Raw genomic sequence first — 27714 nt, forward strand, 5'->3', positions numbered from 1 at the left:
TGTTATCATGTACTCCACATAGAGTTCATCGAACTGTCTTGTTATCATGTACTCCACATAGATAGATATAGGAAGATGTGGTGTGAGTGCCAATGAGACAACTCTCCATCCAAATAACAATTTAAAAATTAAACCATTATAGGTTAAAGTACGGCCTTCAACACGGAGCCTTGGCTCACACCGAACAACAAGCTATAAAGGGCCCCAAAAGTGTCTTGTTATCATGTACTCCACATCGAGTTCCTCAAACTGTCTTGACTAGTAGCAAAATCTGTGTAAAGCACAATTCAACTGAGGAAACATCTGAAATTCCCTTATTTCCAAAATTAACAGATAAACAGTTGAAAATAAACAGTTATGGTAGACGCAGTTCCTTACTTGAGACATATCAATGTGTCTAGCTATAGGTTCATCACTCTCCCGCGTAATTTAAATCAATAGAATAAGAAGGGAAAACAGCACTATAAAAACTATCAAAATATGTCGGACTTTTTATTTGGTAAACCAGATGTCTGCATTAAGTCATCAGTGGCTCTTGAATCAAAAGAATTATGAATTAGAATATCATTGAAAGCCAGAAATTTTCAATAGTTCTTTCACATCTGGCAATGGCCATTCTTCTTGGGGTAGAAATCCTTAGGGCTCATAGTATGCTTTTAACTTTTTATGAACAGTAAATTCTGAATTGGAAAGAGTCCAGAATATTTCACACCTAAGCTGGAATGCTGAATTCCGACAAAACATGTAAAATAGTGTCTCAAAGGATTTCTCAAAATATGTTCTGCACTGAATAAACTTTGTTGTGATGGATAAATGTAAAATAACTGAAAAATCTTGCCTAAACAGTTACACTTAACTAAAATGTTAAAAGAAGTAAAGCTTATGTAGAGATACTTACCGGTAATCATGACAGTACAATTGTTTGTGCAACCTAAGCATTTTTCACAATAATGTAAATAAAAAGATATAGGAAACACACCAAGGAGACACGCATCAAACAACACAAGCCTACAAGTTATATAGTTAGGGTATATATGGAACGTTTTGGTAAAATGCCAAAATGTATTCAATTTCAGATTCAAGTGAGGTGTAATGCACCCCCTACCACTTTGATATAAAAAAAAGATGTTTGCCTTAAAGTTTCAAAAACAAATGTTCTAAACATATTTTCCCATTATGCCCACCTTTTTCTTGAAAGCCAGGCTTTGAACCTGTTCAATTTCAACAGATATTGATAAACAGTGTTACAAGCAGGTTGCAATATAGTTGAAATGTTGAGGAAAAGTACTTTAAATGTTTTTTTCCACATCTTGTATACAGCCTAAAGTGCTGAGATATCTTGTATACTATATGCAAATTACAATGTAATCGAATTATTGAGAAATGACGATTTGACAGCAACAAGATAACATACGTCTGTCATTAATTAACAGTTTAGTAACACTTTGTATTGATATTTTGTTATTGCTTTCGGACTTAGTAGAAACAAATATCAATTTGACACCATGGACATAATTATAGAAATGGATAAATAAAATGATCTTTTTGCCCTTTTACAAAGCGTAGCAGGTGATATGGACATTCTAGGAGTCATCAATATGTTAGTGTTGATGATGTCATGCTTATGTCGAATTTAATATAACTCAAAATCATTTAAAATATTTAGCTCAACAATTTGAATGGAAGGTATGCCGTAGTAAATAAACTGTTGACATGGAGACATGTCACGTAAATTGACAGTAAAAAAATTGTTGAAATTGAAATTGCAATATTTTTACATGTCAAACATTCAAAGCCTATGAACAATGACCAAAGGGCAGGGCAAAATAATCACAATGGAAATTAGATATCAAATACACCAAATATCACCAGTGATTCATTTTATACTTGCAAAATCATAAACTTTAACCTGAAAAACTCAACATACCATGACTGAAGGGACAGGGCAAAATAATCTCCAAATAAAATTTCTCCTTGGCAATCATACTTCATCTTATTTAAAAAAAAAAAGATTCCATGACTTTACATATTCAAAATTTGACAAAAAAACAAATATGAATCTATTAGAAAACCACCAAAATATCTGAACATAATTTTTCAGAAAATTATAAAAAATAACTGAATTTGGTGTTGATATCAAAATTTAGAATGGAGTCAAAATCTCATCTCTTTGTGCAATCCATGAATCAGATTTTTTGAGTGGCTCACTAATAGATTTGTATTTTTTTTGGCCAAATTTTAATAAAATGCTGCGTTGAGCACAGCCTGATACAACCACAGATATTGAACTCTAAACAGTTGGGGCAAGTTGGACACAATATTCAGGTTGATACTGTCTGAATTTGGATTGTGATCAAATTTTTGACAAAATTTAGGTTACTGACACAAAATAAGTTTGCTCCAAGATCTTACAAATCTGTTTGCACATTATTGTGCAATTGAAGATTTCTTCTTGAATCTTTTCAAAAACTTGAAATTTGAAAAATTGAAAAAAAAATCAATCCCAGCTTTTCCTTCGAAGTATTCCTTGTAGTATAATTTCAGATAAATCCAAATACTTAAACACAAGTTATTGTCTGGAAACTAGAAAAATGCTTCTTTTTGGCCTTTATTACTAAATGTTTGGGGCAATTAACCCAAAACTCAATCCCAGCCTTTACTTTGTTATATAGAAACTTGTGGTACAATGTCCAAGAGATCCATACACTTGCACACAAGTAACTGTCCGGAAACTAGAAAAAATACTTGTTTTGATGCCCCCTAAATCCTTAACTGTTTGCCCCATAATACTTTAAATAAATCCCAACCTTCTATTTGTGGTATTAAACATTGTAGTACAATTGTTATTGTACATGTTATTGTCCTGAAACTAGATAAATGCTTGTTATTCCCGTCATTCCTAAACGGTTTGTACCATCATTCCAAAACTGTTTGTCCCATAACACTTAAAATAAATCCCAACCTTCCTTTTGTGGTATCGAACCTTCTTAACAAATTTTATAGAGATCCATTCACTTAAGGTTCCACTAAAGTCAAAATATAGGACACTTCATAAAAATCTAAACTTTGCCTGTATTTGTCAACCTATAATGAATAAAGTCATAAACTATGAGAACATATGTTCATTTAAACATACTTAACATATACACACTGTATAAATTGTAAATACACTTGAAATTGTTATGTTGTGGCCAAACCGGTTCTTGGGGTTAACACTTAATTTTCAAAAAAATCTGGAGGCCTGCAAGACGAATTAATTTGTTTAGAATTGGTATGGACGAATACTGTTATATATGATGCAAGGCAAGCGCATGTTGATTTTTCATAAAATGTATTAATTTTCGAGTTTCAGTTAATTTCATGTAGCCAACTGAACGAATACCGAAGGTACAATACAGAAATTGGACAGATATGCCATTAAAACATATGTATGTGACAAATCAACATGAGCTTGCCCTGCATTACATGTAATAGTATTCGTCCATACCAATTTTAAGCAAATTAATTCGTCTCACAGGCCTCCAGATTTTTTTGAAAATTAGGTGTTCATCCCAAGAAACCGGTTTGGCCACAACATAACAATTTCAAGTTTATTTACATTTTTCACAGTGTGTATATGTTAAGTATGTTTAAATGAACATATGTTTTCATAGTTTATGACTTTATTCATTATAGGTTGACAAATACAGGCAAAGTTTAGATGTTTATGAAGTGTCCTATATTTTGACTTTAGTGAAACCTTAAAATAAAGTTATTGTCGGGAAACCAATGTGTCTACAGACGTGAACGCAGACTTATTCTTATAATAAACATCACTTAGGTATCATCTGATTCAGAGAGAATGCTGGTTAGATACAGAAACATTGCCAGAAGAAAACTTATCACAATAAGTCACCTTTTAAATAGAATTATGTCATAATTTACGTTATAATACTGGATAAAAGTAGAATATATACAATTAAAAGACTGTGAAGAAAGTACATGTAACCCTCATAATCCATTATTCATTACTTTAACAACAGTGTTAAGTTTCAAGTAAGTCACCTTAGGAGTATTGCCTTAGTGTGTGGTGCACAACATCATTATTTTAAAAATCTGATAGTTGAGAAAGTCCCATAACTCTGGAATAACTAACCATAAAATTAAACTACAACATGAAGTCTCAAATAAAAAAATCCAAGCATACTTGAGCTAGTGTGGGATATTAAAAAATTGCCTAAAACTTTATGGTTCAAGTCACATAATTCTGGAACAACAAACTGATAACTTTTCAAAATTAGAAGGAAGCTTTTTTATATTTCCTACAATACTTAAACACATCATTCTATAGTCATTGAACAATGTAGAGGAACAGACAACAGTAAACCATGATAAACTTGTTATTTCCCTCCCTCTTCACTTGCCGATATCACCTGATGTTTATATTGTCATAAGCAGAATAATGAGTGTTACTAGTGAAATCAGAAACATAAAACCCTTCTGAAGCTCTCGGGTTCACTACTGACTTTTTTAATTTGTGCAGCTAATTCTTTAAAAGTTTTATCTGTAATGCTTTTTAATGTTTTAAATAAAAATTGCAAAAATAAAATTGACAAATGTTTCTTACTGCATGCACAGCATGTATAACTGGTTTTATTTACATTAGTACATGAATAGTCACATCTGTTATACATTTAACATTTAAATTAGTACATCAACAAAACACTACATTTTATATTCCTTTCTATGTAACAGATTTGACACTGCACATGTAAGAGACAGTATTTTAAGAAACTGTTTGTCTTTGGATAAACATGCTGTTCCTAGCTGGTCCAAAGGTATTGATCTAAAAATATAAAGTACAAATATTAATATAGTAAGTACAAATATTAATAGAGTAAGTACAAATAGTAATACAGTAACTACAAAAACTAATATAGTATACATACCAATACTAAAAAAGTACAAATAACAAAATAATAAGTACAAATACTAAGATATTAAACTACAAAAGGGTCAATATCTTAAATTGTTTTTGCATAGGCGGTAATGGTCACATTTTTGTAAGTCAGACCAAATCGTAAACTTGGATATGTATGATAGCTCATTTTGAAGCAGTGACATTTTCACACATGTGGCAAAGTTTTCAGGGTACCAAGAAAGACTACTTTTTCTGTAAATTTGCAAACCAGAACATATTTGAGTGATGTGTCTCCTCGTGTTCAAAAATCCCTTTTTGAACCCAATAAGTTCTTTGAAAATTTAATACTTTGAACACATTTAATAGCTTCATAGTTTTTACACATTTATTCTGTATTCCTCTTCTTTACTAATCAACACAAATGATTAAGCTCAGTCATTTGTAAACAAGAATGTGTCCTAAGGACACGGATGCCCATTTTGCACTATCATTTTCTAGGTTCAGTGGACCGTAAAAATGGGGTAAAATCTCTAATTTGGCATTAAAATTAGAAACATCATACCATAAGGAACATGTGTACTAAGTTTCAAGTTGACTGGACTTCAACTTCTTCAAAAACTACCTTGACCAAAAACTTTAACCTGGAGCAGGACGAACGGACGGAAGGATGAACGAACAGACGCACATACCAGAAAACATAATGCCCATAAATGGGGCATAAAAATAGAAACATGTCCAATATCACTACACAGAGATTTTTTGTTTAAACACAACTTTTGAGCTCCTGTTCCTCATTTTTGGGCACATTTGGGATTTTGACCCAAATGGCGAATCAATATCTTTGGGAATCCTTTTGATAGAGCTCTGAGGTGGATTAAAATTGACAACAAAATTTCAAATGGTCTGCAATTTTATAAATCACATCTTCATGTTTCTCCTGCCAGACAGCCATCATCAGAACAATTTATTCAAGAAATTATGTAATTAAGTACACAAAGTGGTACTTCTAAAAAGAGGCTCTCAAGAGCCTGAATCGCTCACCTTAATTCTTTTGATTAAATCTCTCATCAATGAATATTTTGGCTTTTCAATTTACCGGTATTTAAATGTTCTTTGGATCGTCCTTTCTTTTCTTCAAAAGCCAAAAAAAATAATCATTTTCTCCTATGTTCTATTTTAGCCATAGGAGCTATGTTTCTTGACATACAAGGAAAGGAAATAAAATATAAAATCTATACTAGATACTCTGAAACTCATTAAGCCTAAGTTTGGCTGAAATTGATACAGCAGTTTCAAAGGAGAAGATTTTTTAAAGTAAGTCAACATGATGAACAAATTGTGAAATATGTCTTTGAAGGGCAATAACTCCTTAAGTGGTCAATTGACAATTTTGGTCAAATCGACTTATTTGAAGATCTTACTTTGCTGAACATTATTGCTGTTTACAGTTTATCTCTATCTATAATAATATTCAAGATAATAAACAAAAACAGCAAAATTTCTGTAAAATTGTCAATTCAGGGGCAGCAACCCAACAACAGGTTGTCTGATTCATCTTAAAATTTCAGGGCAAATAGATCTTGACCTGATAAACAATAATACCCATGTCAGATTTGCTTTAAATGCTTTGGTTTTTGAGTTATAAGCCAAAAACTGCATTTGACCCCTATGTTCTATTTTTAGCAATGGCGACCATGTTTGTTGATAGATCAAAACTTCGGATACAATTTATAAACTAGATACCCTAAGGAACATTCAGTTAAAGTTTGAAAGTATTTGGCCCAGTAGTTTCAGAGGAGAAGATTTTTGTAAAAGATTACTAAGATTTACGAAAAATGGTTTAAAATTGACTATAAAGGGCAATAACTCCTAAAGGGGTCAACTGACCATTTCGGTCATGCTGACTTATTTGTAAATCTTACTTTGCTGAACATTATTGCTGTTTACAGTTTATCTCTATCTATAATAAAATTCAAGATAATAACCAAAAACAGCAAAATTTCCTTAAAATTACCAATTCAGGGGCAGCAACCCAACAACGGGTTGTCTGATTCATCTGCAAATTTCAGGGCAGATAGATCTTGACCTGATAAACAATATAACCCCATGTCAGATATGCTCTAAATGCTTTGGTTTTTGAGTTATAAGCCAAAAACTGCATTTGACCCCTATGTTCTATTTTTAGCAATGGCGACCATGTTTGTTAATAAATCATAATTTCGGATACAATTTATAAACTAGATACCCTAAGGAACATTCATTTAAAGTTTGGAAGTATTTGGCCTAGTAGTTTCAGAGGAGAAGATTTTTGTAAAAGATTACTAAGATTTACGAAAAATGGTTAAAAATTGACTATAAAGGGCAATAACTCCTAAAGGGGTCAACTGACCATTTTGGTCATGTTGACTTATTTGTAAATCTTACTTTGTTGAACATTATTGCTGTTTACAGTTTATCTCTATCTATAATAAAATTCAAGATAACCAAAAACAGCAAAATTTCCTTAAAATTACCAATTCAGGGGCAGCAACCCAACAACGGGTTGTCTGATTCATCTGAAAATTTCAGGGCAGATAGATCTTGACCTGATCAACAATATTACCCCCTGTCAGATTTGCTCTAAATGCTTTGGTTTTTGAGTTATAAGCCAAAAACTGCATTTGACCCCTATGTTCTATTTTTAGCAATGGCGACCATGTTTGTTGATAGATCATAATTTCGGATACAATTTATAAACTAGATACCCTAAGGAACATTCAGTTAAAGCTTGGAAGTATTTGGCCCAGTAGTTTCAGAGGAGAAGATTCTTGAAATAGTTTACGACGACAGACGACGACGGACGCCAAGTGATGGCATAAGCTCACTTGGCCCTTCGGGCCAGGTGAGCTAAAAATGACAATAATGGTAGGTAGTAGTAACTTAAATCAATTGTTTTGATGTTTGATGTGTTGGAGTTTTTGATTGTGCCATTTGATTAAGGACTTTGCATTCAGTATTTTCCTTGGACTTTGTTATAATTGCTATTTAATTCCTACTTGTTATTTACGGAGTTTATGTACTGTAAATTCAGAAATTATTGTGTGCATTTATTTTGCAATTTTTTGAGAATGGACAAAAAAGCAAGATTAATTATGGTGATTTCAGGAATAATCTGCATACAAATATATGTATCAAGTTAAATGTGGAAAAGAAATCTCTATACGGTAAGTGTCCATATTCTTACTCTGAGAGTTTAGGTTCTTTGCATTATGACAGACAGATTTTAAAAGATATGCATGGTTAAGTGTAAAAGTTGGATGCCAAAAAAATAATAAATAATACATATGTTATTTATCACAGCTGATCTTACTTGGTAGGTATTTTGTTATGGTCTTCTAATCTTTCTAATGCTGAAAAACAAAATCAACTTCATTGTACAAAACAATTTTGAATTTAAGTAGACACTGTCAGAGATTACTGCAATTAAAGACCTGCAATTTTTTCTAGTCTTTTTCTTTCTTGTAAATGACTACCAGTACTATGTGTGTCTGATGCCAGGAATCCATATGTGTTTTTATGTGTAGTTTTCAACTATATAGAACTAAATGGGAGCCAAATACATGGAAATGTTCTTTAAAGATATTTGGATATGAAAGATAGCAAACAGATATTTAAAGAGTGCTGAAAGATACCAAAGAGATATTCAAACTTATAAGTCAAATACAAACTACTATGCTATGGCAAAAAAAAAGAAAAAAAATCAAGTTAAACTGATGATAACGGCTGCCACCACTGGACAATTCTAATAGTGTAAAAATATGTAAGTTACTCATAAAAAACCTGATACCAAATTTCAGAAATCCTTGTAATGTATTTCCTGAGAAAAATTTGATGATATTTTTTTAACTTGTATGTAATGTGTAAAATGATGTAAGCGTAAACAGGAAGTTGTTGAGTGAAGAGTCTGAAAACACATCACACGGTATAGCCAACTCTGACATGACCAAAAATATCCATTGGACAGACACATATAAATCAATTCAACCCTTTTTTTTTTAAAGTGGGGGTATAATCATGAAAAGACTTAAACAGTAGTCCACAATCCTTAACAAAGAAAACTAAATACTAAGCAAACATAAAGCTCACCAAAATTGTGAAAGGGTACAGAGTGATATTGTTGACTTTTTTCAAAACTACCGCTACCCTTTTTTATTGGGAAATTATGCGTCATTTTTATCAAATTGGGAAATTTATATTAAACCATGAATTTGACTGGAACTTCAATTTGAAGACCTTCTTTTAAGAGATAAACCCTCATTTTAAATAAAAACCCTTATTGTCGTTGATGATACATAAATAGACCCTCAAATCTGTACATTTGGTAATTTTAGGCAAGAAAAATGTTTAAATGAGTGTTTTTCAGTTTGAATTCATGCACAATTACTACTGAGACTGCACTGTTTGGGAATAATTTAAAGCCATTTTTTTTTCAAATTGGGATTTTTCTCCAGGGGAAAAAGCCTTTATTCTCCGGTAATTGAAGGCAAACAATATCACTGGTACAGATTCTTCTAACAGTAAGTGGTTTGATTAACCTGGTTTATTTGCTCATAGATAGTCATTGCATATCTAAATACTAAAGTTCTACTTGTACTGGTTTAAAGCATATAATATATGTATTACCTTGACAAGAGGAATTCTCAATAATCATTGGTGGTAGACTAAATTTTTCCACCACAACTGTTTGGGTTGCTTTATCGGTCACCTACAACAAAAGTCAGGCATTTTATATTTTGTCAAAACTTATAAACAAAATAAATTTTACTTCTTCAAACAATTAATTTAACTAGAAATTTTCATGATATTCATATTCAGAATATATTTGAATTATTAATTGATTGTTGCTTTTTTTAACATTCAGTGGCAACAATTTCATACATTGATTGGTGTTTTAATGCCACTTTTAAGTGCCATTTTTTTTAGCTATTTTGTGATGGCCAGTTTCTATTGGTGGAGGGAGCTGGAGTGCCAGGAGAAAACCACTGACCTTCAATAGGAAAACTTACAATTCTAGTCAATTAAGGTTGGAATCAAGTTGACCCGCACGAGCTGGATTTGAACTCACAACCTCAGTGTTGACTGGCTAGTGATTACAGTATGGAACTACTTTTTACAATGTTAAAAACTACTTTTTACAATGTTAAAGAAAGAATTGAATTGAGTACTTATACTAGCCGCATCTTGGATATGTTCTGTGCTTATTCTAATTCAGAATATTATGTTTTTAACTCACCTGTCCCGAAGGGACAAGTGAGCTTATGCCATCACTTGGCGTCCGTCGTCGTCCGTCGTCTGTCGTCGTCGTCTGTCGTCGTCGAAAACTATTTCAAGAATCTTCTCCTCTGAAACTACTGGGCCAAATACTTTCAAACTTTAACTGAATGTTCCTTAGGGTATCTTATTTATAAATTGTATCCGAAGTTTTGATCTATCAACAAACATGGTCGCCATTGCTAAAAATAGAACATAGGGGTCAAATGCAGTTTTTGGCTTATAACTCAAAAACCAAAGCATTTAGAGCAAATCTGACATGAGGTAATATTGTTTATCAGGTCAAGATCTATCTGCCCTGAAATTTTCAGATGAATCAGACAACCCGTTGTTGGGTTGCTGCCCCTGAATTGGTAATTTTAAGGAAATTTTGCTGTTTTTGTTTATTATCTTGAATATTATTATAGATAGAGATAAACTGTAAACAGGAATAATGTTCAGCAAAGTAAGATTTACAAATAAGTCAACATGACAGAAATGGTCAATTGACCCCTTTAGGAGTTATTGCCCTTTATAGTAAATTTTTAACCATTTTTCGTAAATCTTAGTAATCTTTTACAAAAATGTTCTCCTCTGAAACTACCGGGCCAAAAACTTCCAAACTTTAACTGAATGTTCCTTAGGGTATCTAGTTTGTAAATTGTATCAGAAGTTGTGATCTATCAACAAACATGGTCGCCATTGCTAAAAATAGAACATAGGGGTCAAATGCAGTTTTTGGCTTATAACTCAAAAACCAAAGCATTTAGAGCAAATCTGACATGGGACAATATTGTTTATCAGGTTAAGATCTATCTGCCCTGAAATTTTCAGATGAATCAGACAAGCTGTTGTTGGGTTACTGCCCCTGAATTGGTAATTTTAAAGAAATTTTGCTGTTTTTGGTTATTATCTTGAATATTATTATAGATAGAGATAAACTGTAAACAGGAATAATGTTTAGCAAAGTAAGATTTACAAATAAGTCAACATGACGGAAATGGTCAGTTGACCCCTTTAGGAGTTATTGCCCTTTATAGTCAATTTTTAACCATTTTTCGTAAATCGTAGTAATCTTTTACAAACATCTTCTCCTCTGAAACTACTGGGCCAAATGCTTCCAAACTTTAACTGAATGTTCCTTAGGGTATCTAGTTTGTAAATTGTATCCGAAGTTATGATCTATCAACAAACATGGTCGCCATTGCTAAAAATAGAACATAGGGGTCAAATGCAGTTTTTGGCTTATAACTCAAAAACCAAAGCATTTAGAGCAAATCTGACGTTGGGTAATATTGTTTATCAGGTCATGATCTATCTGCCCTGAAATTTTCAGATGAATCAGACAACCTGTTGTTGGGTTGCTGCCCCTGAATTGATAATTTTAAGGAAATTTTGCTGTTTTTGTTTATTATCTTGAATATAATTATAGATAGAAATAAACTGTAAACAGCAATGATGTTCAGCAAAGTAAGATCTTCAATTAAGTCAATTTGACCAAAATTGTCAATTGACCCCTTAAGGAATTATTGCCCTTTAAAGACTTTTTTCACAATTTAATAGAACATAGGAGAAAATGATTATTTTCAGTTTGGCTTTTGAAGAAAATAGGACGATCCAAAAAACATTTAAATAAATTGAAAAGCCAAAATAATCATTGATGAGAGATTTAACCAAAAGAATTAAGGTGAGCGATTCAGGCTCTTGAGAGCCTCTTGTTTAGATTTGCAAACATAAAGGAAAAAAATCAAAGCCATTGCAGACTTCTAAAAAATTCTGTGATTTTTCCAGGGGAGATCACTAAAAATGTACAATTTTAATTCTAACAAGAATGTGTCCAAAGTACACGGATGCCCCACTCGCATTTTCATTTTCCATGTTCAATGGATTGTGAAATTGGGTAAAAAATCTAATTTGGCCTTAAAAGTAAAAAAGATCAACCAATAGGGAACATGTGTACTAAGTTTCAAGTTGATTGGACTTTAACTTCATCAAAAACTACCTTGACCAAAAGCTTTAACCTTAAACTCACACTTTTAATTTCTATGTTCAGTGGACCATGAAAATGGGGTCAAAAGTCTAATTTTGTTTTTAAATCAGAAAGATCATATCATAAGGACAATGTGTACTAAGTTTCAAGTTGATTGGACTCCAGCTTCATCAAAAACTACCTTTACCAAAAACTTTAACCTGAAGTGGGACGAACAGACGAAAGAACGTACAGACCAGAAAACATAATGCCCATCTACTATCGTAGGTGCGTCATAAAAACGCATAATTATATGCAAAGTTCGTTTCTCTCAACATTTGAAATTCTGTCCTATCAATAGTACCTGTTCAGTGAGTACTTTGTATTCATAATTAGATCTATTTTTTTATCAGTTACCCGCCCGCACATCCCTTATTTTTGATTACTGGTATTGTACTAGTGAGTTATTTTTTTATAATTTTTTTTACAAATCTATATTATGTGGGTTATTTTGGAAGGGCCTGTAAAATTGTATCCTTTATTTCATGTATATGTATAAATTATTTGTTAAATGAACTTGTACAATAATTTTCGGCAAAATAAAAATAATCAGTAATCTTGTGACATAGCAAGAAAATAAGACTACAAATATCTATTTTGTCTAGAAAGTATTTGATCTAAATAAATCATGTGAAAGTGATTATATTCTGAAAGATATTTTTTGTTTGTTTTTTTATTTGCCAATGACTTATTTTTTCAATAAGAAATTGTGAAAGTTAAAACCTTCATTTCTAAAAATATGCATTTCTTTTTCAAATGAATTTTGAAACTAATTGTTGAACTTTATCTAAAAAAATCAAAGAAACTATGTTAATTATTTCTACGTCCATCCATCAATTAAAAGTTTATCTTAAAAGACTGAACACTTAAATTTAATTTGATGTCCAGATATGTGGAATGTCTATTCATATAATGTACTGCAGAGTCATTCATTTTTCGTGGGTATGATTTTTTGTGGATTGAGGAAAATATTCATTTTTGTGGATATTTGTATTCATGGTTTGGCAAATCTTTGCATGCACAGCCTATTGAAAGTTAGTAATTCGTTGAACATTTAAACTGGTGGGTTGCCCTACCTGAGAAAAAATAGTATTCAACAAATAATGATAATTCCACAGTATCCCATATATTTTCTTTTTTATAATCACCTCAACAGAACTGGGATCTGTGTCTGCTATACAACATTTATCATCATATGTTTTGGCTGCTTTCTTTATGATTTGTCTAACATGCATCCCTTGTTCAGTTAAAAGTTCCTCATATCTATTCCTAAAGAATCTATCTAAAAAAAATGCCAATATATTAATCATTATGTTTTTGAACAAGCAATACAATAAGGTTTATACATAACACTACACTTTCCCTCACTACTTCCCTAGATCTTAACAGAGTTTGTGTTGCTCAGTTTTCTTATGAAGTGTTTCATTTACCTTTTTGTTTTATGATGTCATACATTTATTGCCATGACCATGTCAATATCTTTTTGCCTTAATATGAGTTTCGCAACTCCTCTTGGTATTTTCCTTTTTTTTTCCTTGGTATTTTCCAATTGTTTTTTTATGAATCATTGTAAAAAAACCAACTAAAAGCAATGCTATCATTAACTAATCTGGCTTATTCCCACCCACTACTGGACCATATGAAGATTATAAGCTGTAATTACAAAAAAGGCTTTAGTTACTGTCAAAAGGTATAATCTTTCTAATGGTATTACATTGTGGAATGTGAAGCTGTAATCGAGTGGTTGATGTATGCTGCTGTGCTACATATTTGTTTTAATTCATTCTTTTTGTACATTAATTAAGCCGTTTGAAAATTTAACATTTGTGATTTCAGGGCCTTTTAAAGCCGACTATGCAGTATGGGTTAAGCTCATTGTTGGAGGCTGTAGTGACCTATCGGTATTATTTTCTGTGTCTTTTTGTCTCTTGCGGAGATTTGTCTCATTGGCAAACATACCACATCTTATTTTTTATATCATATTTATATTATAAAACATGAATAAAACCACGAAAGTAAATTGTCTTGCTCAGTTGAGGAATGTTTACCATCCGGTTAAGATTACCATGTCAACCTTGTCAGGAAATTAAATAATAAAAAAAAAGATAATACAAATGTATTTTGCATTTTACAGATAATTTTTGTACTATAGTAAACAAGAATGTGTCCATAGTACACAGATGCCCCACTCACACTATCATTTTACATGTTCACTGGACCGTGAAATTGGGGTCAATACTTTAATTTGGCATTAAAATTAGAAAGATCATATCATAGTTAACATGTGTACTAAGTTTCAAGTTGATTGGACTTCAACTTCATCAAAAACTACCTTGACCAAAAACTTTTAACCTGAGCTTCACACTATCTTCTTCTTTGATCAGTGGACCATGAAATTGGGGTCAATACTTTAATTTGACATTAAAATTAGAAAGATCATATCATAGGGAACATGTGTACTAAGTTTCAAATTGATTGGACTTCAACTTCATCAAAAACTACCTCGACCAAAAACTTTAACCTGAAGCGGGACGAACGAATGGACGAACGAACGGACGGACGAAAGGAGGCACAGACCAGAAAACATAATGCCCCTCTACTATCGTAGGTGGGGCATAAAAATACCAAAAAATTTGAAGGCAAAGATTTGATTGGATGATAAAAAGTCACTGAACACCACCTCTTATTGGATTGTCTTCAGTCTAATATGGACAACAAACAAATAGAATGAAGCAGGGCGTAGCTAGGTATTCAGGAGGACGCTCAAGGCCCCCAGTATGTCCCAGGGGGGGGGGGGGGGGGGGGGCGAAAAACGTTTTTTAGCATTTTAGCTGCATAATTTTATGTACAAAAATATTAAATTTACTGGTTATTTATTCATGATAATTATAATATACATGATGAAAAGTTTAAAGAATTATGAGTAATCTGAATAGTGAATTAGATAACGCAGTACAATCGGAACTATGAAAGAAAAAAAATTACAATATGCACTGCCCAGCGTAGATCAGCGTATCCCTTTAATTAAGCAGTACACCCTGTTTGGTATTTTCATATCACCATATGCCTTTAATTAAGCAGTACACCCTGTTTGGTATTTTCATATCACCCTATGCCTTTAATTAAGCAGTACACCCTGTTTGGTATTTCATATCTATTCCGTTCTGATTGATATATACTTATAAGTTAATTAAAAGTAAATATTGTGACGATCCTTCATTAAAAAATATAGGCACCCACGTAAACACTGATATTACTATATAATAAAACTATCCTTTTGGCTAGACAAAAACCATCAATCTTTTGTTTATTCTTAAACCTTCACCCTAGCCACACAAACACATACACACAGTTCTGTTCTGTTCATACCATCGTAACAAAATTCAAGAAATTCGTATTTCTTTATATCCTCTACTGTAAAATCCCTACCTGCTTAGGAATTTGGACAAAAAAAACACCCAAATTTACAATAAATACAACAGGGAGCTAGGTCCTGTAATAGGTGTCGTCCAGGACGAAGGTCTGGAAATTTAAAAATGCCATGCATTGGAAAATGAGGGATTATTGGATAGGAGCAGAAATTTTGCCTTTCAGTAGACCAACTACGAACTCCCCAAAGAGTGGCATTCACTCTACAACTAGGCATCAGATTGAATGTCCCCATTCTGACCTGACGTGACTGCATATTTATACATCCTGCACAGGACAGCCAAACGGACAACCAACATTGGCAAGTCGGGTGAATGCAAAGTGGAAAGCTAGTTGAAAACTAACAACAACTATTTAAAGTAAAACACTCATGTGTCTAAGTTGAGGTTCATTCAAGTTTTTTTTTATAGAAGTGAGATGATTTGAATCAACTAAAGTTCTAGTTTATAGATTTTATATAAGGTAAAATCATAATAACATTCATTTCTATCCAATATTCCATTTACTAAGAATGATAGACTAGTGTGCACATGACATTTGATAATCAAAGAGTTTTGACTTCACTGGCATTCATCTACAGATTACGTTGTTTATAAAAAATTTTAATAAAAAAATTATTTGTGATAAATTATATGTAGGCACGTGCCAAAAGTGCCTAACAGCAACTACGACCCTGTGAAGCAAGGTGACAGTTCTGATTCTAAACAGATAAGCCTCTCGGTATCAACCTTTTATCAGTAATTGTTAAGATATGAGCATGTGGAGCAGGATCTGCTTCCCCTTCTGGAGCACCTAAGATCAACCCTTTTTTTGGTAGGGTTCTTAATTGTTGCTCAGCTCAGTTTTTTATAAAAAAATGATGTTGTGTATTGTGTACTGTTGTTTGTCTTTTGATCATTTTCCTTTTCTTTGCCATGGTATTGTCATTTTGGGTTCAACTATTCAGTTTAAATGTCCCTTAAGTATCTTTGGCATATCTTTTACAAAGTCAGAATTAAAATTACCAAAATGAAACAGTAAATCTTCCATTTCATCATCCCCATCCAAACAGTCTTCAGCATACTCAACATCTGTGAAGTTTATATTCTGTCCACTGTCTGTCTTTAATGAAAATATATCTCAGTCAACACAAATATCATATACATGTATATCTATATTACTAGAAATACATAAATACTCAAGCATGTTTTACAAAAAAGTTATGGACAAGTACAATTCTCATGAAAATTTTATCTATAAGTCATAGATATATTTGCTCAGCGCAGCTGTATACGACCACAGAGGTCCAACCCTGAACAGTTGGAGCGAAAATGGGCACAATATAAGCACTTGATACAGGTCTGAATTTGGATTGTAATCAAATATTTGACACGTAATAGGTTTAACTTTCTGATACAGAATAACTGTAGTCAAATACTGTTATCTTTGTTTCAGTGGTAGTATTTGTTCCCAAGGAAATAATGTTATCTTTGTTCCAGTGGTAGTATTTGTTCCCAAGGAAATAATGTTATATTTGTTCCAGTGGTAGTATTTGTTCCCAAGGAAATAATGTTACAGAAAATTTCTTCTATTTCGAACTAACATTATGAAGGAAATTCTATTTCATAACTAATATATGCAAACTAACAGAACTTCTGGTATAATAATGAACAGTATTAGATCTAACCTGTGAGCCCTGTTAATAACTAATCATTTACTAATATACTGTGTATTCATTTCAGGTATCAGTCATCCTTATTATTAAAGCTATAAACCTAGGAAGATGTTGACTCTCATTTAGTTAACAGCTACTGCATGGTATAATAATGAATGAACAGTATTAGATCTAACCTGTGAGCCCTGTTAACAGCTACTGCATGGTATAATAATGAATAAACAGTATTAGATCTAACCTGTGAGCCCTTTTAACAGCTACTGCATGGTATACTAATAAATGAACAGTTTTAGATCTAACCTGTGAGCCCTGTTAACAGCTACTGCATGGTATACTAATGAATGAAAAGTATTAGATCTAACCTGTGAGCCCTGTTAACAGCTACTGCATGGTATAATAATGAGTGAACAGTATTAGATCTAACCTGTGAGCCCTGTTGACAGCTACTGCATGGTATAATAATGAATGAACAGTATTAGATCTAACCTGTGAGCCCTGTTGACAGCTACTGCATGGTATAATAATGAGTGAACAGTATTAGATCTAACCTGTGAGCCCTGTTGACAGCTACTGCATGGTATAATAATGAATGAACAGTATTAGATCTAACCTGTGAGCCCTGTTGACAGCTACTGCATGGTATAATAATGAATGAACAGTATTAGATCTAACCTGTGAGCCCTGTTGACAGCTACTGCATGGTATAATAATGAATGAACAGTATTAGATCTAACCTGTGAGCCCTGTTAACAGCTACTGCATGGTATAATAATGAATGAACAGTATTAGATCTAACCTGTGAGCCCTGTTGACAGCTACTGCATGGTATAATAATGAATGAACAGTATTAGATCTAACCTGTGAGCCCTGTTAACAGCTACTGCATGGTATAATAATGAATGAACAGTATTAGATCTAACCTGTGAGCCCTGTTAACAGCTACTGCATGGTATAATAATGAATGAACAGTATTAGATCTAACCTGTGAGCCCTGTTGACAGCTACTGCATGGTATAATAATGAATAAACAGTATTAGATCTAACCTGTGAGCCCTGTTAACAGCTACTGCATGGTATAATAATGAATAAACAGTATTAGATCTAACCGGTGAGCCCTGTTAACAGCTACTGCATGGTATAATAATGAATGAACAGTATTAGATCTAACCTGTGAGCCCTGTTGACAGCTACTGCATGGTATAATAATGAATGAACAGTATTAGATCTAACCTGTGAGCCCTGTTAACAGCTACTGCATGGTATAATAATGAATGAACAGTATTAGATCTAACCTGTGAGCCCTGTTGACAGCTACTGCATGGTATAATAATGAATGAACAGTATTAGATCTAACCTGTGAGCCCTGTTAACAGCTACTGCATGGTATAATAATGAATAAACAGTATTAGATCTAACCTGTGAGCCCTGTTAACAGCTACTGCATGGTATAATAATGAATGAACAGTATTAGATCTAACCTGTGAGCCCTGTTGACAGCTACTGCATGGTATAATAATGAATAAACAGTATTAGATCTAACCTGTGAGCCCTGTTAACAGCTACTGCATGGTATAATAATGAATAAACAGTATTAGATCTTACCTGTAAGCCCTGTTAACAGCTACTGCATGGTATACTAATGAATGAACAGTATTAGATCTAACCTGTGAGCCCTGTTAACAGCTACTGCATGGTATACTAATGAATGAACAGTATAAGATCTAACCTGTGAGCCCTGTTAACAGCTACTGCATGGTATACTAATGAATGAATGAACAGTATTAGATCTAACATGTGAGCCCTGTTAACAGCTACTGCATGGTATAATAATGAGTGAACAGTATTAGATCTAACCTGTGAGCCCTGTTGACAGCTACTGCATGGTATAATAATGAGTGAACAGTATTAGATCTAACCTGTGAGCCCTGTTAACAGCTACTGCATGGTATACTAATGAATGAACAGTATTAGATCTAACCTGTGAGCCCTGTTAACAGCTACTGCATGGTATACTAATGAATGAACACTATTAGATCTAACCTGTGAGCCCTGTTAACAGCTACTGCATGGTATAATAATGAGTGAACAGTATAAGATCTAACCTGTGAGCCCTGTTGACAGCTACTGCATGGTATAATAATGAATGAACAGTATTAGATCTAACCTGTGAGCCCTGTTGACAGCTACTGCATGGTATAATAATGAATGAACAGTATTAGATTTAACCTGTGAGCCCTGTTAACAGCTACTGCATGGTATAATAATGAATAAACAGTATTAGATCTAACCTGTGAGCCCTGTTAACAGCTACTGCATGGTATAATAATGAATGAACAGTATTAGATCTAACCTGTGAGCCCTGTTAACAGCTACTGCATGGTATAATAATGAATAAACAGTATTAGATCTAACCTGTGAGCCCTGTTAACAGCTACTGCATGGTATAATAATGAATGAACAGTATTAGATCTAACCTGTGAGCCCTGTTGACAGCTACTGCATGGTATAATAATGAATAAACAGTATTAGATCTAACCTGTGAGCCCTGTTAACAGCTACTGCATGGTATAATAATGAATAAACAGTATTAGATCTTACCTGTAAGCCCTGTTAACAGCTACTGCATGGTATACTAATGAATGAACAGTATTAGATCTAACCTGTGAGCCCTGTTAACAGCTACTGCATGGTATACTAATGAATGAACAGTATAAGATCTAACCTGTGAGCCCTGTTAACAGCTACTGCATGGTATACTAATGAATGAATGAACAGTATTAGATCTAACATGTGAGCCCTGTTAACAGCTACTGCATGGTATAATAATGAGTGAACAGTATTAGATCTAACCTGTGAGCCCTGTTGACAGCTACTGCATGGTATAATAATGAGTGAACAGTATTAGATCTAACCTGTGAGCCCTGTTAACAGCTACTGCATGGTATACTAATGAATGAACAGTATTAGATCTAACCTGTGAGCCCTGTTAACAGCTACTGCATGGTATACTAATGAATGAACACTATTAGATCTAACCTGTGAGCCCTGTTAACAGCTACTGCATGGTATAATAATGAGTGAACAGTATAAGATCTAACCTGTGAGCCCTGTTGACAGCTACTGCATGGTATAATAATGAATGAACAGTATTAGATCTAACCTGTGAGCCCTGTTGACAGCTACTGCATGGTATAATAATGAATGAACAGTATTAGATTTAACCTGTGAGCCCTGTTAACAGCTACTGCATGGTATAATAATGAATAAACAGTATTAGATCTAACCTGTGAGCCCTGTTAACAGCTACTGCATGGTATAATAATGAATGAACAGTATTAGATCTAACCTGTGAGCCCTGTTGACAGCTACTGCATGGTATAATAATGAATGAACAGTATTAGATCTAACCTGTGAGCCCTGTTAACAGCTACTGCATGGTATAATAATGAATGAACAGTATTAGATCTAACCTGTGAGCCCTGTTGACAGCTACTGCATGGTATAATAATGAATAAACAGTATTAGATCTAACCTGTGAGCCCTGTTAACAGCTACTGCATGGTATAATAATGAATAAACAGTATTAGATCTTACCTGTAAGCCCTGTTAACAGCTACTGCATGGTATACTAATGAATGAACAGTATTAGATCTAACCTGTGAGCCCTGTTAACAGCTACTGCATGGTATAATAATGAATGAACAGTATTAGATCTTACCTGTAAGCCCTGTTAACAGCTACTGCATGGTATAATAATGAATAAACAGTATTAGATCTTACCTGTAAGCCCTGTTAACAGCTACTGCATGGTATACTAATGAATGAACAGTATTAGATCTAACCTGTGAGCCCTGTTAACAGCTACTGCATGGTATACTAAAGAATGAACAGTGTAAGATCTAACCTGTGAGCCCTGTTGACAGCTACTGCATGGTATACTAATGAATGAACACTATAAGATCTAACCTGTGAGCCCTGTTAACAGCTACTGCATGGTATAATAATGAGTGAACAGTATAAGATCTAACATGTGAGCCCTGTTAACAGCTACTGCATGGTATAATAATGAATGAACAGTATTAGATCTAACCTGTGAGCCCTGTTGACAGCTACTGCATGGTATAATAATGAGTGAACAGTATTAGATCTAACCTGTGAGCCCTGTTAACAGCTACTGCATGGTATACTAATGAGTGAACAGTATTAGATCTAACCTGTGAGCCCTGTTAACAGCTACTGCATGGTATACTAATGAATGAACACTATAAGATCTAACCTGTGAGCCCTGTTGACAGCTACTGCATGGTATAATAATGAATGAACAGTATTAGATCTAACCTGTGAGCCCTGTTGACAGCTACTGCATGGTATAATAATGAATGAACAGTATTAGATCTAACCTGTGAGCCCTGTTAACAGCTACTGCATGGTATAATAATGAATAAACAGTATTAGATCTAACCTGTGAGCCCTGTTAACAGCTACTGCATGGTATAATAATGAATGAACAGTATTAGATCTAACCTGTGAGCCCTGTTGACAGCTACTGCATGGTATAATAATGAATGAACAGTATTAGATCTAACCTGTGAGCCCTGTTAACAGCTACTGCATGGTATAATAATGAATGAACAGTATTAGATCTAACCTGTGAGCCCTGTTGACAGCTACTGCATGGTATAATAATGAATAAACAGTATTAGATCTAACCTGTGAGCCCTGTTAACAGCTACTGCATGGTATAATAATGAATAAACAGTATTAGATCTTACCTGTAAGCCCTGTTAACAGCTACTGCATGGTATACTAATGAATGAACAGTATTAGATCTTACCTGTAAGCCCTGTTAACAGCTACTGCATGGTATAATAATGAATAAACAGTATTAGATCTTACCTGTAAGCCCTGTTAACAGCTACTGCATGGTATAATAATGAGTGAACAGTATAAGATCTTACCTGTAAGCCCTGTTAACAGCTACTGCATGGTATACTAATGAATGAACAGTATTAGATCTAACCTGTGAGCCCTGTTAACAGCTACTGCATGGTATACTAATGAATGAACAGTATAAGATCTAACCTGTGAGCCCTGTTAACAGCTACTGCATGGTATACTAATGAATGAACAGTATTAGATCTAACCTGTGAGCCCTGTTAACAGCTACTGCATGGTATACTAATGAATGAACACTATTAGATCTAACCTGTGAGCCCTGTTAACAGCTACTGCATGGTATAATAATGAGTGAACAGTATAAGATCTAACCTGTGAGCCCTGTTGACAGCTACTGCATGGTATAATAATGAATGAACAGTATTAGATCTAACCTGTGAGCCCTGTTGACAGCTACTGCATGCACTATGACTAGAATAACCCATATCTGTATCTCCAGTATCTAATGGTACAGAGAATGGTGGACACCATGGCTGTATTTTACTCCCTGACCCACTTGGGTATTGGTGTTGTTTTGGATCATGTTGATTAGAATCCTCATCAAGATCTAAACTAAAGACATCAGAACATACATTGTTGTTTTTGTCTTGGTCCATGTTTGAAGAAAACTGAAAAAAAATGTTTAATTAAAATTTATTAAAATTCATATGGCACTTCTTTTGTTTGTTGATAAAGTTTGATTTGGTCAGTTTTTATAGATATCCCCTTTTTGAATTTACCTTCAGTATTTTTGTTATACTTTTACCGGTTGATTCCAATGTTGACGGTGGTTTAGAAATGTGGACACCTGGACTTCTCTTTTTGGACAATGAATTGGACTTATGCTAAGAGCGCATTTGTTAATTTTGTGATTTGTAATGGAGTTTGGATTCTCTAAACAGAACATTTTTTTGTTGACCACACATTAAATACTAGAAGTGAAGTTTAATCCACACAAGGCTGAATTTTAGGTGGAGACTTTATAATTTAAGACAATGTGCCGAATAATGATCTGAAAATGTGAAGGTACATAAGCTCTTATTAGTGGTTCTATTGTAGTATCCAGTCCCTATTATGCTTTGATTTTTAAAGTACAACATTTTTCAAAGTAATTTCGAGCATTTTAAACAAGTATAGTAGAAAAAGTGAATAAGGCAAGTTATCTTTTTTTTCAATAATTTTGTGTAGCAGGGAATCTCATTAGCACTAAACTACTATGTGTATAACCTTAATAGTATTTACTTACAAAAAGGTTACATAAAATTACAGGGTATAAGATAAAACTTAAGTGTCAATGATTACACTTTCCTAAAGATTTGATGATAACACTTTAGGTGCTTTAATATGGACATTTGACATTTTATATAATTTGCACCTATGATGTCAACCAACATCAAACGTCACAACTTTATTAGCATTTCACTTTATCTTTGTACAGGGTGTAAGTATAACGTCACAATCTTTTTTGTAATTTTAACTTCCTTTAATAGACATTCACACTGTACAAACCTGTTCTTGTTGGTCAGTCTTTATAGACATTCACACAGTACATGCTGTACAAATCTGTTCTTGTTGATCAGTCTTTATAGACATTCACACTGTACATGCTGTACAAACCTGTTCTTGTTGATCACTCTTTATAGACATTCACACTGTACAAATCTGTTCTTGTTGGTCAGTCTTTATAGACATTCACACTGTACATGCTGTACAAATCTGTTCTTGTTGATCAGTCTTTATAGACATTCACACTGTACATGCTGTACAAACCTGTTCTTGTTGATCACTCTTGATAGACATTCACACTGTACAAATCTGTTCTTGTTGGTCAGTCTTTATAGACATTCACACTACATGCTGTACAAATCTGTTCTTGTTGATCAGTCTTTATAGACATTCACACTGTACATGCTGTACAAACCTGATCTTGTTGATCACTCTTTATAGACATTCACACTGTACAAATCTGTTCTTGTTCATCAGTCTTTATAGACATTCACACTGTTCAAACCTGTTCTTGTTGGTCAGTCTTTATAGACTTTTTTGTCTTTTAGTAGTTAGTAGTTTTTTTGCCCCCTTTTTTTTTGTTTCTCTTAGAATTATGAGTTTTAAATTGTTTCTCTGGTACATGAAGTTTGATCTCATTTTAAAACTTTAAGAAACATTGGTGTCCAAAATAAAATAAAAAATACATAAAATTATCTCCCTTATTTAATTATTTCCCATAGTACCTCTTTTGAATGTAAACTATCAGACATATCTTGTTGGGTCTCTGTTTCAAGATGTAACACATCCTTATTATCTTCAATTAAATCACATGAGTTTAAAGTTGGTTGGTGTTGACTGCTTACCTCTATCTAAAAGCAAACCAGACATTTTAAAGATGTTATATTCATTTGTACATTTCATGTAAAGTTCCACTTTTGTAGGCAAATCTACCTATGTAATTTTAATGTATTTTACTGTTGCTTTTATAATTTTTCATGTAAGGATTCATTGTTACTTAAGGTAGTACCTAACACTACAGGGAGATAACTCTGTAAAATCAGCTAAGCGTTTTAATTACGTTGTGTTGTTAAGGGAAAATTAAGCTTATGAAAGACCAAAATAATTTTTTGTCAAACTGCTATATAACCAGTGTATTTTTTCTGATAAAACGGTTGGTTCAAATTTTTTGAAATTTTTATATTTTTTGTCAAAAGGTCAAAGTAAATACTTTGTCAAAATTTTAAGAAAATTAAACGAGCCAAATTAATTTTAGTTTAAGTGTTGGGTACCACCTTAAAAAAATATGCATAGTAGTCAGCAGAATTCAAATATTTTTAATTAATAATTAGGAAAATTGAAAATTGTACCTAGAGCAAAGAGAAGGTATGATATGGTCAATATTTTGGTCCCTTGAAGTAAACTACCACAAAGTAGTATAATCATAACAAATCTCATTATGTTTACAAATATATCACTTCACTCTGAAAAATATATACATTTATCTAAATTAAATCTTACAGCACATTTGTGTTTTCTGCCTGATTTCCTGTTGGAATAAATGTGCTATTAACCTCTTAGACAAAATACCTCCACAAGAAAGTTGAGTATGATCTGGCAAGTAAAAAACATATAGCTACTATATTTAACTTATTATTTAATGTCTGGAATTCAATAAAAACATTTATGTTGAAACTGAAATAGGAGCAGTACAATTTACATATTATGCTAAAACAACTGCATAAAAAATAAAATCACAAAACTAATTTATGTTCTGCCATTAAATACCTTTACATCACTACATTCCATTGAATTCTTGTCATGCGAGTGTTCTGCAGCACCCTTCTCATTTGGTAAATCTGCCTCCATCATTCCTTCTAAAGCAGTGTATGGTACAACTTGTTCTGAACTGAAACAAAAAGACATAATGTGTCTACTAAATAGCTAATATAATTATACTTCTGTGTAAATCTTCAATTTGTAATTTATACATTATTGTGTGCAACTGATATATCTTTAAAAAAAATATGCTTGAAATTGATCGAGATATAAAGTATGAATACATATCAATTATGATATTTTTAACTTGCCCTATACAAATATATGTTGATATATTATGAGCATGAGCTCTAAAACAGCAGAACTGGTTTATTTGCATGATGTTTGAGAACGCAGTCAGATTTTTTCACATTTCTTTTTTTCAAAACCACATATTTTCTAGAAATATTTTTTTGCTCCCCAAAGATTATTTTCTAGTCAATTTAAAATCTATACAATAGTTCATGCAGTAAAAGAAAAAACAAAAGATTTTTTTTTTAAAGAAAGCCAAATTTTGGTGCAGATCACACCATCTTCTTTGATATATTTATACACAATATTAAAGTTAAGTTTCATCATCCCGTATTATGCCACTTGTTATGTTAACTTTTGTTAATAACATTGATGCTTCAATTTCATGTACCTGTTAAATGTTTTCTGTGAATGAATGTTGTCAGCAAAGGGCATTATGTAAATTAATGCTGTCATGTAGTTTACAACCTGAAAAAATAGTGATGTAACACATGTACTGGGCCAGTTTAAACTGGTCTTAATTTATACATATACAATGTAATTCAAATTTAAACTGATCAGTGAAAAAATCAATTACTGTAAAAGTGCTGTGATTTTTTTAAAACTAAATAATGATACTTTTGTGGTACATGTGGTAGGTATAAAAAAAAATATGCTCCTTTAAAATTTATTTTTTGTCAACAGTCTTGACAGTGTTGGTGTTGCTCAGTATATAGTTTTTTATGTTGTGGTTCACTTCTCAGTTGTTTGTTTGTTTTTTGCTATGGCATTGACAGTTTGTTTTGAACTTATATGTATGAGTTTGAATATCCTTTGTATCTTTTGCCTCCTTGTTTTTAAGAACTATCCTGACTATCGATTAACTTTTTCATTTTTCAATATCTCTTGAAATAAAGTAAAATTTGAAGACAATATAACATAATGTAGATTTTTATTATAGATAGTATTAGAAACTATATAAATAACACATAGCTGAGAGGGTGACAGTCTAAGAGCAGATTGTTACCCCGAGAAAACATTGTCTTCCTTGGTAGCAAATTTGAAGTCTATTCTGTCAATAATAAAACATTTTTATCCGTTTCATATCGGTCAGGACATTAGTGGTTCAAAATCAAGTTGGTCAGGTCAAGTTTTCTAACTCTTATAAATATTTTTTTAAATTTTTATTTATTAAATATAAGTTCTCATGTTGCTCGATTCCAAATTTGAAATAAATCCTTCCAATAATAAGTATTTAACATTTTCATTTCTGTCAGGACACTGTCAGGACATTAGTGTAACCCACTCAGAGTAAATTTTGAGGTGAAAATATGGCCATTTTAGCCATAGGGTCACATGAACCTTAATTTTCACTATAGGACCAAAATATCAGGGGCGGATCCAGCCATTTTAAAAAGGGGGTTACCAACCCAGGAGAAAGGGGGGGGTCCAACTATATGTCCCCATTCAAATGCATTGATCATCCAAAAAAAAGGGGGGTCCTCCCCCCCCCCCCTCCCCCTGGATCCGCCACTGAATATGCATCGAATATTAAATTTTAATATATTTAAGATGATTTTAAATTATTGAACCAATTCTTATAAGTCAGGGGTATTTTGGGCGATTTTGGCTGTGAAATATTAATTGTTTTAAGATTCGTCAAACCTTTTGGCTACCACAAATTTTACTCAGATGGACAATAAAATCTGTAAAAGAACCTGTTAACAAATCCCTTGTAAAACCTTAAAATTGAATAAAGCATTAAACAATTACAATATGTTTTCCCTTGGCTGACGATAATTTGATGGTGTTATCTGTAAGGCAAGATGTAAAGTGACAGAAAGTTTTAAAGTTTTGTTGCTGCTGCTGCAAGAAGCTGCCATTCGTAGTCATTGTGGTGTTTGAAAGAATTATCTGTCATTCCGAATAAATAAAACACTTATA

The 27714-nt window shown here is 33.0% G+C and overlaps 1 protein-coding gene across 2 annotated transcripts; it reads right to left on the reverse strand.

Annotated features, from left to right (window-relative positions):
- Window positions 1–4659: 4659 nt before the first annotated feature.
- On the reverse strand, window positions 4660–27701 carry LOC134687029 (uncharacterized). 2 transcript variants are annotated; one of them, XM_063546954.1, is made up of 10 exons: window positions 27585–27692; window positions 26183–26259; window positions 25510–25630; window positions 24468–24593; window positions 22632–22865; window positions 16652–16748; window positions 13367–13500; window positions 9563–9644; window positions 8250–8289; window positions 4660–4825 (listed from the first exon to the last, which is right to left on the reverse strand). In XM_063546954.1, the coding sequence occupies exons 1-10, from the start codon at window positions 27651–27653 to the stop codon at window positions 4705–4707; spliced, it is 1101 nt and encodes a 366-aa protein (XP_063403024.1). In that variant the 5' UTR covers window positions 27654–27692; the 3' UTR covers window positions 4660–4704. The 2 variants fall into 2 exon arrangements, with proteins under 2 accessions (XP_063403024.1, XP_063403023.1); XM_063546953.1 differs by having other exon boundaries at window positions 4661–4825; window positions 27544–27701.
- Window positions 27702–27714: the final 13 nt, after the last annotated feature.

Source organism: Mytilus trossulus, chromosome 10 (genome assembly GCF_036588685.1).
Source record: "Mytilus trossulus isolate FHL-02 chromosome 10, PNRI_Mtr1.1.1.hap1, whole genome shotgun sequence".
In the NCBI taxonomy this organism is placed as follows: Eukaryota; Metazoa; Mollusca; class Bivalvia; order Mytilida; family Mytilidae; genus Mytilus; species Mytilus trossulus.

Bases quoted from the DNA above. Each gene is read 5' to 3' on its own strand.
- LOC134687029 (XM_063546953.1), bottom strand. From the start codon at position 27,663: ATGACTACGAATGGCAGCTTCTTGCAGCAGCAGCAACAAAACTTTAAA. The intron at 16,749-22,631 runs GTTAGATCTAAT...TTTTCATTAAAG, and splicing joins GCTGTCAACAGGGCTCACAG to ACAGACAGTGGACAGAATAT. The intron at 4,826-8,249 runs GTAAGATCAGCT...TTATATTTTTAG, and splicing joins CATAACAAAATACCTACCAA to ATCAATACCTTTGGACCAGC.